Source organism: Melopsittacus undulatus, chromosome 10, assembly GCF_012275295.1.
Source record: "Melopsittacus undulatus isolate bMelUnd1 chromosome 10, bMelUnd1.mat.Z, whole genome shotgun sequence".
Taxonomy (NCBI): Eukaryota; Metazoa; Chordata; class Aves; order Psittaciformes; family Psittaculidae; genus Melopsittacus; species Melopsittacus undulatus.
The window spans coordinates 12,103,554-12,117,793 of NC_047536.1; the positions used below are offsets into that span (position 1 = coordinate 12,103,554).

The window sequence follows — 14,240 nt, forward strand, 5'->3', positions numbered from 1 at the left end:
CTGTTCTCACAGTACACAGCTGCATGGGTAGAGAGTAAACTGCATGCAGAGAAAGGGGTGGTTGTGACTTCAGAGACAGATGCTCATATTTCCAGCCAGTGTATTAAATAATCTCATTGTTGAGTCATACATGAACACATAATGTGACTTGCCATGAAAAGTGCTTTATGAAAAACTCATTCCCTGGCATGGACCTGAGATACCCAATAACACTTGATCTTCCAGCTTCACTCTTTGTGATGCAGTCAGCTGTCACCTCTAGGCAGAACAACTTTGCATAGCTCACACCTCATCTGTTTGGTTTTCTACATCCAGAGAGGGCATTTTGAATAAAGAGAAAGATACTGTAGAGCAACAGAACGTCTCTCTTCTGGCACAGGTACTCTGCATTTCTTTAAAGGGTATAAATGCAGTCGTGCTGCCACCTGCCAAAGGCAGTACGATTAGAAAGACTGCAATCAGAAGGTGAGACTCAACAGAAAAACCACCTGGGGCTCCACATGAGGCAACAGCGGCAGGCAGGAGCAGTGAGTGACTTAGTCCTAGGTCAAAAACTTGTCTGTAGAGTAATTAAGGAGCCCGAAAACAAAGGGGTGAGTGTTAGCAGGATATTGTTTCCCACTTGTCCCCTTGAGGCAGTGCCTTTTTGCCATCCTGTGCCCCTGAGCAGGCTGTGGCAGAGCGTGGAGTGTGCTCAGATGCAAGAGGTTTGCACCTCGAGGAGAGGGTTGTGGTTGGAAAGGCTTTAGAAACACTGACCCGGGTCAGTGCTGCCAGCTCAGATGGGTGCTGAGGGGCCCGAGCCCGGAGCACTGACTCGAAGGGGCCGTGACTTAGCACCAAGTGTTTTCCCGTCGCGGTTGGATGTGCGTGTCGTGGTGCAGGCGTCCCCCTCCCCGTGGTTTACTCTGTTCCCCGGCCGGACCCTTGGATCCGGCGCCCAGCCGAGGAGCAGCGGCCCCCGCGGGTCTCGCGGTGCCGGAGCCGTGGGGCACGCTCGGGGACGAAATCGGATTTACCGCAGGCCGGTTCTCCTGTCCTCGGGGCATCTCCCTCCCGCTGCCGCCCTGCCGCGCCTGACTGCGGCGGAGCCCCCGGCACTGCCCGGGCTGGGGTGCGCGGCCGGGCGCTGTGAGGGGTGTGCGCCAGCAGGACGGGCTGAGTCAGCGCTACCGGCCGCACCTCTGCCGATGCGGCCGGGCCGGAGCGCTCGGCTCAGCCGCCGGGCCGGGTGCGTGGGGACCGCCCGGGCGGCTCTCCGCAGCGAGCCCCGGCCGTGTCGGCTGCCCAGGCCTCGGGGGTCCTCATGGCATGAGCAGCGGCTGCGTTCCTCCCCTGCAGGGTTTTTTTGCTGGTTTGCCCGTTTCTCGGTCTCTGTATGGGTTTGTTTCCTCTCCCTCCACTCGCGGTTCGGAAGATGAAATGCTTCTCCCGGTACCTGCCGTACCTCTTCCGGCCGCCCGGCGCCGTCCTCTCCTCCAGCTGCCACGCGGAAGGTACGGGCAGCGCGCGGCGGGACCGGCGGTAACGGGCCGCTCGTCTGGGCGGGGGGCGGAGAGGCTGCGCGGGAGGGAGCGGCCCCGTTTGTCCTGATAGTGCCCCACGGGTCGCTGCCGGCCCTGCGCAAGGGGGGAGCAGGAGGACGGGGCTGGGGGAGACGTTCCGGTTGTGGTGCTGCGCGTTTGTCGGGTTTGTAAATGTAGCCTTTGGTTCATCAGCCTGTTCCCGATAAAATTAAACCGCCGTGTGCAGCGCTGTCTGCTTTTGGTTCCCGGAGCCCTTTTCCTCCTTCCATCAGGCCTTTTCCCAGGTCTTGGCAAAAAGAGCTCTGCGGTACTTGGGAAAACCCAAGTGTTCTCAGCAGCGTTTGAACTCTGTCCTCTGTGTAGGAACGCAGAGAACCGGGTCTGTGTTGGATGAGGTTCCCTTCAGGGCACTTCTCCAGCAGGAAGGATTCCCTGCGGGTGCACAGCCCCCCACGGTGCCTGTGTGTTTGCTGTCAGTCAGCTTTGTGAATCATCTGCAGCCGTGCAAACAGCTCCTTGAAACCAAAATTTCATATCGCTGCTCCTGCCCTACATGGAACCACAACAATATTCCTTGTGTGCCCTACCCAGAGCTAGCTAATGAAGGAAACCCTTTCCTGACACCCAGCTTTCTACAGACGTGTTCATCTGGTCTGTGTCTGTGCATAGATGAATCTGCCAGCCGCACCCATAAGCCACGGGAAGATCCAGCCGGATGCAGCAGGGATGTGTGCTGTGACTGGTTTGGAGAGGACTGGCTCTAGTCTCTGCCCACAGTGTGTCTCTAGTGAAAGAGAAACTCCTTGGGGAGCACCTTCCATGACTCCTGATGCTGCGACCTGGAATGTCCTAAGGCTGAAGATGAGGAGTGGGAGAGTCAGGCCGGAGGGACTGGGCAGAGGGTGATGCTTGAGGCTAAATTATTACATCTCTTGTGGCTGGTGTTTTAGTCCAAGCAGACAGTATAGAGGTTTTGGTTTAATTTCATTTTCTCCAAAGTTCTAAGTAGATAAAATTAACCTGGTCAATAACTTGTCCTAACTCTGGAATTCTTCCTTTGAAAATTTCTCTTAGAGGATACTCAGCTAGGTAACCTCCAGGGGAAAAAGCCTTTGAATTAAGAAAAGAATCCTCTTTCCTGCAAAGGAGGAAGCAAACACAAAGATGGGAAGTGAGTTCTCTGAGGTCATACGATTGCCACACTTTGAGTCATGCATATGTTTTTCATCCAGAATTTGAACAGAAATGGGTTTTTTTTTGTGCCATTTTCGGGGTGGGGTTCTGCAGATTTCATGGGTGATTAGAAGACTGATCATTATATCCTCCCCTTAAAATCTGCTGCTGTTCTTAGGAGATATTTAACTGCACTGTTAATTTGATAGGACAACAACTTGAAACCATTTTCAGTAACTTCCAGATTTGTCTGGCTGTTTGAGCAGCCGCCCTAGGAGCGTGAGTGCAGAGCAGCTGCAGTGCTGGGCAGAGCACAAAGGATGAAAGGCAGTTTAATAAATAGATCTTAAATAATCGTGGGTGTAAATATTATGCATTTGAAGATGAATGTCTCTTTCAAGGCCTATGAAGAAGGACTGGCACCCGTGCCCAGAGGCTCTGCCTGAGCTGCAGCTGCAGCAAAGGCACAGGGCAGTGACTGTTGGTGAGGATGGGCACCAGCCTGTAGTGCAGCTCCACTTTGCCCTGGTACAGAAAGCCTTTGTCCCTGTCCCCATCATCCCAGAGAGAGGGCAGAGCTGCTGGAGTTATCCTGAGGGCATGCCAGGGCGACCCGTGGCTGTCAGACCCGTCCCAGTGTGGTGCCAGACACGAGTCTGCAGGGAGCTGGGTGAGCAGCAGTAAGCTCTGCTCCACTTCCAGCAGCTGGGAGCTTCACTGAGGTCCTGAATTACCCTGGAGTAAACCCACATAAATTAAATTTGAAGCAGCATTAATACTACAGAATGGTATGTGCATTAGAGGTACAGCAAGATTGTGTAAGTATGCAAATATGGCTTGGTGTAACTAATAGTCTATAATTATGTGAAGAGAGGCCATTAGTTTAGGGCTGATGGAGGAGAACACTGAGTTAAGATTGAGCTTTCTGCAATAATTGCATTTCCTGATTTAGCTGTTCTTTAATTTCTCTGTCTGAATGCCACACCAGCCTTTGCCTTTTAGAGAACATCAGACTTGCTCTCATCTCAGTTCTTCCATTAATCAGGACTTGCATCTCATGCAGGAATCCAACTGCCTGGTCTGTCCTTTCCATGACAGTAAATGAGATTAACATTGTGTGGCCATGGAGAAATGGAGTGTTGCTCAGGGGGAAAAGAGGTGAATTCCATATCCAAAATGTTAGGCATGATGGAGCACGGTGTGTGAAACTATTTTTTCCCCCAGAGATCTTACGGCTTTGTTTCTGTTGCTTCCATTTCCCTTCATTTGTGGAAGAGGCATATTGCAGAGCCCTGACCAGCTGTTCCAGCTGTTGCATACGGAACTCTCTTCTTACAGTTACGCTCTCCCAGTGTATTTTCCTGGCCGCAGAACACATAAGGTTCCTTGGTTTCTGTGTGGACGTTGATGCTCTGGGGGCGCTCTCACTGGGGAAGAAGCGAGCGAGCCCCTATGACAGATGGGACTGTTCCGTTCGGAGCTCAGCTTGAAGTCTCCCAGCCCCGGGAGGGGTCACGCTGCGACCTTTGCGCCGCTCGCAGCGCAGGCACTTGGGACACCAGCGGCCGCGCTCCTCGGCTTCTCCCTGCGCTCAGGATGCCGGTGGCAGCCGGAGTGCGGCGGTGCGGGGCGCTCGCGGCTCGTCGGGGCTCATCTCGAGTCGTTTCTGAATCGGAGAACGGGAAATGGGCCCGCGCCTCCTCCGGCAGCGCCGGTGCCGGTCCCGGCAGAGCCCCTCGGGCCAGGCTGGAGTCTCGCCTGCCCCGCTCGGTGCGGGTGTGGGGGTTCGGCGGCGGCCTCACCGGATGCAGGGGTCCCCCCGCCACCCTCTGAGCCCCGCGGGAGACAGCACCGGCCGCTCCGCGGGACACCGACACCGTCACCAGCCGGCCCCGGGGGGAACGGGGCTGGGGAACGGCCATGGCAGCTGGAGCGTCTTCCTTGTAGGGACAGGCCAAGGGGAATGGCTTTAACCTGCCAGAGAGGAGACTGAGATGAGCTCTTAGGCAGAAGCCCTTCCCTGTGAGGGTGCTGAGGCGCTGGCACAGGGTGCCCAGAGAAGCTGTGGCTGCCCCATCCGTGGCAGTGTTCAAGGCCAGGCTGGACACAGGGGCTTGGAGCAAGCTGCTCAGTGGAAGGGGTCCCTGCCTGTGGCAGGGGGTTGGAGCTGAAGAAGATTTAAGGTCCCTTCAACACAAACCATTCTGTGAGTCTAATTCTCCACTAACAAGCTGATGAGGGGTTTTTATCAAAACTACTTTCAAGTGTGACAGCTACATCCTATCACTGGAGCAGTTTGACCAGGGTTTCTGTGCAGAGCTGTTGCTCCTGGTCCCACTGAGCAGCCACCTCCAGTCTAGTTGCTGGGCTGCCTGGTGCCAGGGCTCCCCACTGTTCTGCACATCAAACCACCCCAGCAATAGGAAGAGCCGAGTTAAGCGTGCACTTAAGGCTTTAGAGCTATTTCCGTTAAGTGACTCTATTTCATCCACTGCAGATGGGTTCAGCTGTAGCCTCACAGTGTTCCCGTGTCATCTATATTTAGTTAGTGCTTAAATCAGCACAAAGGTACCTTCTGTCATCCCTCCCGCTCTGAAGAGACCTGATTGCAGTTTGGGGTTGTGCAGCTAGAAACGCTTTGGAGCAGGGGGGTGGGATGCAGCTGCTGGGCTGAACTTCCGAGCAGGGCGCCTGCATTGGGCTTGGGGTGGGTTTAGTTTGGACACTGTGGGGAAAGCAGGTGGTGAGCAGTGAGCACAGCCAGGGTGACCTCCCTGTGAGAAAAATCAGGAAAATTGTCCCCATTGTCCCTACCACACACAGCTTTGCCCGTGTGCTGGTGGGATTGCCGGAGCCACTTTCCCAGCACCATGGGCTGTGTTCGGCACAGACAACAGGCACAGCTTCGGGACATGAGCAGGCCTAGAGGTGATTCAGCTGCTGTCCTGGGCTGGCAGACCCTATGGTGAATGCCCAGTGACAACCTCTCAGTTCTCATGTGCTCTCTGCACTGAACCCACACTGGGATGTTGCAGGCGGGCAGTGGGCACAAAGAGCCACCAGTCCACGTGCAGAGACAGGGAAAGCATTCCCAAAAGCAACAGTCTGAGGTTTAGCCTTTCTCTCCTCTGCAGGCAACTTTGCTAAAGCAAGATCAACCAAAAGCATCTCAGAAATCCCTTCAGTGTCATGATACCATGGTGAAGCTGTGCAGGTGTAATTGCTGTACACGAGGCCCCATTCTTGCAGGAAAGCCTTGGATGCACCAGTGACTTTGTGACAGCAACTCAACCAACCATGTGTGATACTGTACTCTGAATAATTTTCTAATGTGGATTATAAAAGAAAGACAGGCTGTCGTAGGCTGATCTTGCTATATTTGGGAAATAAATGCACTATCAGCTTTGTAAAGCCATATGGTGGATTTATTCACAATCAGCAGTTCCTTTCAAATGCAAGTTCATGGCAGTCAGTAATACATTTTCCAGCATACAGCTCAGCACTCTCTTTTCCTTTTTCCTTTCCCAGCGTGTAATCAGAGGGCTGGGGCTGGAGCTCTGGGCAGCACATCTTCAGCAGTAGAATTAATCACACACATTAGTGAGCTCTTACAAATCCCTGTGGACTTCATCACCAGTTTTCATCCCTGTACGTTTCCAGTGTTGCTTTTCCCCCTTTCTGCGCAGTGTTGCGTGACAGTGTGACTTTCCTCTGGAAATGAGGCTTGTGAGACCACTGTGGCTGTTGGACCCACTCATCTCTGTGACTTCTGGCACTTGCTCCCACTCACCAGCCTGGGCTGTGGGCTGGAGTGTCCTGCTGGGGCCTCACTGGCTGTCAAGGAGCAATGTGCTCAGCAACTTGTCCTTGCAACAGTCTTTGCCTATGTATTCCCTTGGGACAGTTGCTGCATGCCAGAGCTTCTCTTGATACACCGTGGCTGATCTTGACCACAGATCTTTCCCTTGTGCCTATTCCAGCTGCTCTGCCTACCTGGATAATGACACACTTAGAGCTAAACAGTTTTGAAAATGCCTTTTAAACAGTAAGTAATAAATCTGTGCAGCACCTTTATGAAGGACACGGGCAGCAGGTTGGCCTGCTGTCCAGTGCAGATACCACAGCGAATGTTTTCTGCAGCTCACACAGGAGAGGGCTTAAGAGTTGCCAAGAGATGCTTGTTTTCAGGAGAGATGCAGGACCACAGTGACAAGTCCTGTGCGCGAGTCCAGACCTGAGGATGCTGGGTGCACAGCAAAGAGTGAGGCTTCACCCTGCGTGGGGTAAGCGGGGCCTGCCTGGACCCACAGCGTGTCCTTGGGGGGTTCCTGTGCTTTCCCCTTTCTTCTCTCTCCACGGAGGTGAACAGCACTCTGTCTTCTGGGGTTCTGTGCCCTCAGTGTGAGCACACACAGCTACGTGGCAAACCTGCTGCCTGCAAATGAGTCCATTTGCAGTCCTGCTCGGGCTGCCCTCAAATCTTTGTCTTCTCCTTTTTGTGCTGGCTTTGTGATTTTTGAAGGGGGAGCTGTCCTTGAGAGGAAAGGCATTGCAGGTTTGCTGTGCTTGGCATCACTCTCTGTGTTGTCTAAACTTAAAAGCCATAAAAGTCACACTGATGAAATTTCATGTGTGTACAACCAGGAAGACCAAGGGAAAGTTTCTGATAAAATGTCATGGCTGTATTTTTCTGACACAGTGTATGTGAGGGCAGGTGTGAGGGGAACTTTGCTGTTATACCCTTGATATTTTGTTCCCATAAATTTGGGTTTCAGGAAAGTGGAGCACTGGAATGTTTTTGCCATAGTCTCTTGGCAAAAATTACATATGACAGTGCATGGATGGATCTAAAATAGGCTCTGCACCCAGCAGGACTGTACCTGACTGTGGTCAGTTGTGGCAAGGTGGAGTGGAAGGGCTGAGAGAGGCGAGGTGTGGAGACTGCTTTGGACATACCGGCGGGGTCTGAGAGCTGTGGTGCGAGTGGCTGCGGTGGTCTGGGGGCAGTGGGTGTGCAGTCGCTGACCCAGGACACCCTTGCAGTGGTGTGGGTCTGTACGGTGGCAGGCAGAGGGTGAGTTGCCAATGTGTGAATTCAGGGTAAAATCGTGCGCCACTGTCCGAATCCCTTTTTAATTAGCACAAGTACTTGTTCTGGGTGGGTAATTGTGGTAAGGCTGCACACAAGCTGGCATCCAGCAGAACATGTATATTGCCTGAAGAATAGGTGGTCAGTGTTTCATGCCTTGGTACTATGCTGAGCATTCAGAGCACAGGCTGATGGGCTGATGATGTTCATGCTAATGAATCAATTACTCTCATGTGTGATAGTTCTTCCTTTAAATGTTCAGAAACCATTCAAAAACATGACAGGAATGAAATCAGTTTTGTTTGTTAAATTGGATTAAAGTACCTGGATTCCCATGTGGACTGGGGCAATTGGATTCACTGTTATTTTGGATGTTGTTCCATTCTCATCTTGTTGGAGATAGTTGTCTGGTTTAGAAAGTAATTTTTTGTAAAGGACAATAAAATCTGAACAATCACATAATCAAATTGCAATGAATATGTTCATACATAATGTCATGCTCACCTCCTTGCTCATATTGATACTGTGCATGATTCGGGAGGAGGCTTTAGGAAGGGCAGGTACAGGAGGGAGCCTGTGTTCATGTACCCATGTGTGAGACCGGGCTGCTGCTTGATTCGTGGTTTGGTCAGGGGGATTAGATTTCCTTCCCTCAGGCAGTTTATAATCTGTTTAACATAACACAGTCATTTGTCTTGTTTGCTCTCTACTTAACAGATGGATTTGTGGATTTTGTAATTACTATATGAACGTTAATCAGACGTGATATCTTTTATTAATTAGCAGTTTTGCAGGTTTGTTTTTCCAAATGACATGAGGTAGATGATATGTAAATACTCCTGACACACAAATATTAGTTTTACAACATTAGTGTTTTGAGAAGCTGTGCAAACTTTTAAGGTTCCCCACGGTGTCACATTCGGGTGTTCTCTCTTACACTGCTGGATGACATTGGAGGACAAGCAGGATGATTTGTATATATTTGTATATGTGACAATCCCAGCACCAAGTTTTACAGTTTTGCCGTCAAACTCACTGTGCTGGTGCTACAGGATGTGGACTGCCCTGGTTTAATTTATGCCATGGTTTTATTACTTTTTGATGGAGCCAATGTTCAAATTAAATGAAGGCAGTGGATTAATTGCAGTTTAGGACAGACAATTCAAAATTACCTAGATGTGTTGGTGTCTCATACTGGCATACATCCTTTCAAATAAAATCCTCCTCTCGGGCAATACAAGATTTTGCATGTTTAATGCTACTTTAACAGAAAAAACGCTAAATAGTCATTCTCACAAAGAGTGTCTCATCCCAGGATACTGGGGAAGCATCCGAGTGCTCAGTATAAATCCACTACATGACAAACTTTGCTTTTTTCTATGCTCAAACTGATCCTAGCTTCTCCTTTCACTGATCGTGCAGCTGAATAGGTAAAGGGTTTGCAGACTATTGCTTTGGGTGTATTATTATTACTATTACTGAAGTGTGCAATTGTCACCTTCACTCTGTGGAATTGTTTCTGCCATTGTCTTGACAAGTGAAATTCTTTAAGTGGCGGTGGGGAGATGCACAAGGATCAGTTTTTGGAAGCCAGCTTACCCTATACATGCTAGCAGCATCCAGAGCAATGTACAGAGCCTGGCCTGTGAACATCACCTTTTGTAGACGAACAAGTCTGGGCTGTGCAGTGGCTGATGAGAAGCAGGTAACCTTCAATATGATTTCACAGTATCTGTTCCACTTCAGTTCACATGTTCCCCTCCTGTTTGGTGACCTCATCTAACATAAAGCATTTTGGGAGATGTACCCCTCTATGGAATAGTGGAATTAAATGGTGATTTTCCTCACCAACTGAAAATAAACCAGGGAAATCTTAGAAACAGAATATTGCTTTATTTTCCCATTCTGTGCTCACTAGATCTAGTTATTCAGCCTTAGACTTCCTTTAATGATTGTCTTATGAACAATGTTCCTGTGTCATCTTGCATCCTCTTTATCCCTTGTTACCACATTTCGCTGCATCACTTTGGGACAAGGAACCAGTATTGAAGTGTCACACAACACTGTGTACATTGGTTCTGTGCTCTTATATATATGGTCCCCAGGAGAGCTGCACTGGTGTCCCATGGGGTTTCAGACCTGGATACCCAACCAATGCCCCTCACTTCCCACTGTCAGGTGTGCTGGAGTTTGTTACTCCAGTTAAAAGCCAAACCCAAAAGAACAGACAAAGCCCCAGCACTGGCAGAAGAGCTCACCTGCAGCACTGCTCAGAGTAGCTGATTTCAAGCAAGAACTTACTTAGCATAGACTGTGCTCAACTGGTTCAGATGCACCAATGCTGTGACATGTGGCCTTAATCTTCAGAAATGGTAAATCCTATTTACTGTGTAAGTATTTAAGCTAATTAGATCTCTGATGTGAGGAACATGTGACAAACTGTTCACACTTTATCCTGTAAAGGACATTGAAGTCTTGGACCCGCATGAAGCATTCTGTTCCATTTTGGGGTATCATATGTGCTCAGCACTGTGATTAGCAATAACATAACTTGGTAATAGTACAAAGACACTGAGTATGTTATGGCTAGATCATTTGTAGAGTAAAGGAAGAAGTAATTCATACAAAGTTCTTCCTGGAAGCACCACGTTTACGTTGCAGGGACACAATTGTGGTATGTGTGCATTATAGGAGTGATGCCTGTTGCTCTGCTGTTCAGTTCTGGCTAGTGCTGGGGTGAGGATCCCATGGTTACAGTGTGTCCACACAGAGCAGGACACCCTACTGTTTTGGCTCAGAAGAGAATGAGTGAGAAGCACTGCCAATGGGCACTGAATGATGCTGCTTGAAAAAAGGGCAAAAGCAGTAAACAAGTGAAGGGAGGCTGGTTTCAGGCCCTGGCATAAAATGCTTAGTAAGGAAAGAGTAAAAATGGAGAAGGGCCTGCTAAAATGCCACATAAGCTGGTTAGTCTAATTGGAGATAGGAGAGAAAGCACTTAGAGAGCAGCTCATCCCCAAGCCGGGCTGGTTATGTGGCAGTGCTGGTTACAGAAGTGTTGTTAAACATGTACTGCTTGTACTGCGCAGTGTGGGGCTGGGGCCAGGCACATCAATTTATCATGCGACCTTTGGGAGGCAGAAGTCTTCTGCTTTGTATTCAATGAACTGAGTCTTCCCTTTTCTGCCCCAAGGTCCTGACCCTTGTTCTCTGTGACTCATGAAGGGGAGGGTTGCAGCTCACTCTCTGCATGTGACCTGACTCCCCACTTTTCTTGATCATGATTTAATCCAGTAAATTATTGGTCTTCCTGAAGTCATGCTAATGAAGGTTCATCCTAGATATGGGTTACAGCTTCCCCAGCTTTCTTATGTGACTTACAGTGGAAAATGTGAGAAACAAACTGACTTAGTGTAACAAAATCAGTCAGGTCTCTTGGTGTGACACAGGAGAAACACTGCATTGCACATCACTTGATGGCTGCATCGGAATGGTCTTTGTTAGCCAGCATGAGCTGTTGCTCTTCCCGAGCCTTCCCCAGGCTCCCTGAGCTGTAAACAGGAAGCATCAGTCTCCCTGGGTGTTCAGCTACATGATGGGGATATTTATTCACCTGCTGTTAAGCACTTGGGTGTCTGTGGTCCTCTGGAAAGGAAGGTTCCTGACCTGGTGTCTGTGTCCCTGGTCCTGGACTGAATCAGTCATGTGCTGGACCAGGCACTGCTTTGACAAGGCTCCAGGGGTGTCGGGCAGCACGGCCCAGTCCTGGGGAGGAAACTGCTTTCCCACACAAGAAAACAGCAGTGTGGAGTCAGCTGTGTTTTCAGAACGACAGTGGCCTTCCAAAAGCCAACACTGGTCTGAGGGACTGCATCACGTGATGAAATAATGATTGGCATGAATTCTGATTAGTTCAGAATTAGTTTACGTATGCGTTAAAGTGCACGGTTGAGAAAGATGACATTTCTCTCTCGAATGTATGCATTAACTATTTATCCCATTATGATCTCTTCTGGGCACAGCTAATGCCTCTTCCCAGTATCCTCACTCCCACCACGTGTCACCCTGTCTGCTGGAGTGGGGCAGAGGAGAAGTGCCCAGGGCTGCTCCACACAGACTGGCCTCAGGCATTATCCAGTACTGCCCTGCCCATCAGTCAATCAATAGGAATAGTTCACACAAGTTTAGAAGAAATGTTGTTATCTAACAACATATTTAACAGTTAAAAAAATCAGGCTCCTGTTCGAACCCAGACCAGTCATTAGGAAAATAGATTTAGTGCCTTAGATGTGAAGGTAAAATAAATGAGGTGAGGGAAGTTTTGTGCTGAGTATGAAATCAGAGGCTTGATTCAATTATTCTTAACGCACTGCTGAGGTCCTACAGAAACCTGTGCATGGGAGCTCTTAAACCTATTCTAATTGAAGCAAAACTCAGTGAAGTGGAAAGTGTCCTGGCTCTTCAAGGGATGTCAAAGTATATAACATGGGAGACAGCCGGGGGTTTGGAAAGCAGTGACAGCTACAAGCTGACCTCTGGTGAATTTAATCTGCAAATGGATTCCCACTTAGGACAGCTAATGCTTTTAGTTACTGTAAAGGCTTGTTCCTGGATTTTAAAAAGCTGAGAATAAATGGATTTCATGATGCAGCTCCTATGCATGTTGCATAACAAATGGATGACTTGTGGATGTATTTAAATGATACAGTGCACTGGAAAACTTTGCAGGACTTATGAATAGTAATTATAATTCATACACAATGGGGAGAGTAATTTTTTCTAGTTAGTATGTGAGAAAGGACTTGGCACATGTTAAAATGGAAATACACTGAAGATGAAATGAAAGGGAGGAGGTTGCTGGTTTATGTTTGTTTCCTAAACCATATTCACGAGCATTACAGGGGCTTGTTACTCAGCTGGGCAGTGACTTGACTGAGTTTCGCCCTCTGGGATCTGAAGGGAGGATGTGATATGGTAATATCTGCTTATTAAAAATCCATCTTTATTTTTCTTTCCTGGCGTTGGGATTGTTTGAGCCAGATTGCTCTGGTGTCTCACCCAGCACACACAAGTGCAGGCAAACACACGTGGCAGGCAGAGGCAGTCTGGTTCCAGGTTGTAGTGGTTTAGTTTTACCTTTCTTTTCCTTCTCTCTTTTCCTGTGGGGGTCTGTGCCCTTCCCTTCCCTTTGGACACAGGAGACTGAGCACAGAGGCGTCAGTTGACTTGCCTGGAGCCAGCAGCAGTTCCGAGTCCTGTGGTACTGTGTTTGGGTCTGGTCCCCTGCGCTGTAGCATCTACAAGGAGCTACCAACAGCACAAAAGTTGTTTCTAAAGCATGACATTACTGCTGTGGCTCTTTCTGCCCTGAACAGGGCTTTGGTAAATTCATCTCTGCTTGGCCATAAATTCATGACTGGGTCCTGTGCCGTGTCACAGTGACTGAGCTATGGATCTTACCCACTGCAACTGAGAGCAGCTTCAGCCACAAATACAGTGTGTTTGCTTAACTTAAACATGTGTCTGGTGGTTGTAGCAAGGAACTCAAATTCCAGAATAACTCAGTGAACGCTTTGGCCATGGAGACTTCAGGCTCATGCCTGTCTGATGAATGCTTCTAGTTTGTCACATCAGTAATCCCTGTATTAATGAACAGCCTGTGATGTGATGTGCTTGACTGGCAAATCCTTGAAGTTATATATGAGTGTGAGGAAGTGCTGGAGTTCTCCAAGGTGCAGCTTTACAATGCTTTTTATCAACCTCAATGTGACAGCATGTCAGCAAGTGGAAGAGAGGCACTGTGAGAGCCGGGGAATTCACCTTGCCTCACAAGGTCACCACACGGGGCAGAAAGAGCTTTTCCCTCTCCCTTGCCTTTCAGCTGAGAGGATCCACACATCCAAAAGGCATGCAGTGGTGCTGCCGAGTGCTCTGTCCACATGATGTGCACACTGGACATACTTGAGTCCTTGGGCCTTCTTGTTGAGAGATGTTATCTCCTGTGCTTGCCCTGAAATCAGCAGCTCCCAAGGAGCCAGTATGATCACAGCAGAATAGTAAGAGGTTGTCAAATCTTGAACCTTCCCAATGAGATTTTAATTATGATACTACAGTTAGGAGAGGAAATTTATTTGCAGCACACTACTGTATTTACAGTGTTATTCAGCATCTTTGCCCATTCCCTCTGCATCCCTTATTTCCCCTCTTGTCGCAGTACCAGTAACACTCCCCACTGATGTGGCACTGGGCTGTCAAGGCAGCTCCTGTGCTGTGGCAGATATCAGCTTTGCTGAGTTGGGTGCTGAGCTCTGGGGTTCCTATAGCTCACCCTGAGCTCGTGGTGCTTCCCCCACAGCCCCTGTGCTTGTGTCTTCCCCAGTGTCACAACCCCCCCTTCACCCCTCCCACCCCCCCCCCCCCCCAGTGTCCTTAACAGCCTCGGAGCATCCCTA

At 49.3% G+C, this 14,240-nt stretch overlaps 1 protein-coding gene across 1 annotated transcript in view; it reads left to right on the forward strand.

The window, feature by feature from the left end:
• The first annotated feature begins 1,181 nt into the window (after positions 1-1,181).
• PPP2R2B (protein phosphatase 2 regulatory subunit Bbeta) overlaps positions 1,182-14,240 on the forward strand; it is a 56,129-nt gene continuing 43,070 nt past the window's right edge. The window contains exon 1 of the mRNA XM_034067168.1: positions 1,182-1,496. Coding sequence (XP_033923059.1) covers positions 1,379-1,496 — 118 coding nt within the window. The 5' untranslated portion in view covers positions 1,182-1,378. The remainder of the gene's footprint in view (positions 1,497-14,240) is intronic.